The sequence below is a fragment of the Musca autumnalis genome, unplaced genomic scaffold, assembly GCF_047663935.1.
Source record: "Musca autumnalis isolate F117 unplaced genomic scaffold, ASM4766393v1 scaffold_1, whole genome shotgun sequence".
Classification (NCBI taxonomy): Eukaryota; Metazoa; Arthropoda; class Insecta; order Diptera; family Muscidae; genus Musca; species Musca autumnalis.
In genome coordinates, this window is record NW_027411644.1 from 224,418,299 (window position 1) to 224,420,409 (window position 2,111).

Here is a 2,111-nt window from a genome sequence, read left to right on the forward strand (position 1 = left end):
GTGGATGAAGAGATGACAAGGCGCGGTATTCCAGAAAGCGAAGCACTAAACAGAGAGAATTGGAGATCTTTTCTTAGTTAGGTCTATGGAACAAATGTTCTGTAATGGGCCAGCTAAATAAGTAATATCTCCGAAATCGTCGAGGTGTTACAAAAGAACAACATTATTCACTATAATGTGGATGGTAATATAAAGAAAATAATGGGAGCATACAAAAACGTTTTGAAAGAAATACTCATTTCCTTGCTAGTTCGATATTGGCCTCGTTACAGCTTTGGAACAAACTATTGTATTTAAAGCGCTACTACGTAATTTCCCAGATTTGTTGAATCATTCAAGTTATCACCACAATCTCCCTCCATCTTTCAATAAATCACAATTTTCACATAATGTTTTTTTTTTATTTTTCAAAATTGTTTAATAAAATTATTGAATTCATTTTATAATGCACTCATGATTACAGCTTTATTTTCTCGTTCTTTTGCCTATTTGTATTGTTTTCATTAGTATATTACAGAAATCAGTCCACTATATATGTGTATGTTTATATGCATGTAAATATAGAAATGAATGTATGTATATGCCAATACTGTTTTTAACTCTAAATGATGCAATCCACCCGTCCGTACGTCCGTCCGTTCGTACACACTCACGTTCACACAGACAAATTTTGCGCATTTATTGCGATGATGACATTTGTTCGGTTCATTCAATTATTATGATCGATGCTGTTCGAATTACTGATTTTTCTCAACGCTCTACGATAGGCTACCGAACCATTAGTGTTGTAATTCAAGCGTTCCCAGCAATTATACTCATCATACATCCAAGCACAGACATTCATGGTGCGGCGTTTCTCATCACTTATGCGGCAAATGGAAATATTAGCCGATTCATCGCGTATGGGTCCAAAAGCTTTTAACCAATTTTGAACAATCCACTGATAATTGTCGTCGTATAATTGAGCCTTATTGGCGAAACAGTTAAAAAGGCAGGGTATGCGTTCGCCAGCCGGAAAATGATAATATTCCAATAATTGTGACATACTGGTGGCCTTCTCCTTAACGCACGTCAGCAAATGCGAGTAGGTAACAATAACATTCAATTCAGCCTAATGGATGCATGGATGGGTGGATGATGCAATTTGGTGGGCAATGGTGGAACAATGAGAAAAGAGACAATAATGCAAATGTTACTGTGTATTTTTATTTTCATTCACTGTGTACTTTACCTGTTTCAAACATTTCAATCCCTTGAATGCATAGGTACAGACATTGGTAAAGGGTCGATTGAATTCATAACGGCAATAGTTATACAAATTTGCACCCAAATCATCCACTATCCTTTGTTTATTCCATCGATGGCGTTCAATGTCGAACCAGCCCTTTTCGGCTGCCACACAGCGGGCAAAACAGGGTATCTCCTCCTTTGTCCAATTCGCATAGGTATTGAATTTCGCCAGCAAACGTTCGCTGGTGGTCTCATTATGTTGGCTTATATCTTGCAAACATTGACGCAAGATATCGCTGTTCGTATCATTTTCCCCATTACATAATGCCTAATAAGCCAGTCAGCCACACGCACAAATAATCAAGAGGAGAAATTATTTTTCAACTAAAAATAATATTTTCTTTCTTTCAATATTCTTGGAAATAAATACCCACTTGTTTTATTAGAATTGTGGCGATTATGACAAATACCGAACAACACTTCATTTGTTGATTGTTTTCCTTGGCAGTGTCCAACTTGAACTGTAGATTATACGCTCACACCCAACATGTCTGGACCATGAAAGAAGAATATACGAGTACTCGAACTGCGATGATGGTCGTCTGTCTTATCAGCATCAGAACACACTCGATTCGAATAGTCAACAAGCTGGCCGCCAATCTTATAAAATGAATGAGAAATGTAAGGTGAAAGGTTATCGCTTTCATCAGCATCATCATCATCACCGTTGTCGTCGTCATGGTATTGAGCAACGCTCACAATTCTCGGGATACTTCCATCCACACATGAGTTTGTACTGGCCCATTGGTGCTTATTTATTGGTTGTTGTCAATAAGTCACTGACTGCACTGATGGACTAGGTCACTTATTTTTACTAAAAT

The 2,111-nt window shown here is 37.5% G+C and overlaps 1 protein-coding gene across 1 annotated transcript; it reads right to left on the bottom strand.

Moving 5' to 3' along the window:
• Positions 1–379: 379 nt before the first annotated feature.
• On the bottom strand, positions 380–1,890 carry Obp83ef (Odorant-binding protein 83ef). Its single transcript, XM_073964024.1, has 3 exons — positions 1,665–1,890; positions 1,232–1,558; positions 380–1,111 (listed from the first exon to the last, which is right to left on the bottom strand). Exons 1-3 carry the CDS (start codon positions 1,713–1,715, stop codon positions 710–712), a joined length of 780 nt encoding a protein of 259 aa, XP_073820125.1. The 5' UTR covers positions 1,716–1,890; the 3' UTR covers positions 380–709.
• Between the last annotated feature and the right edge of the window lie 221 nt (positions 1,891–2,111).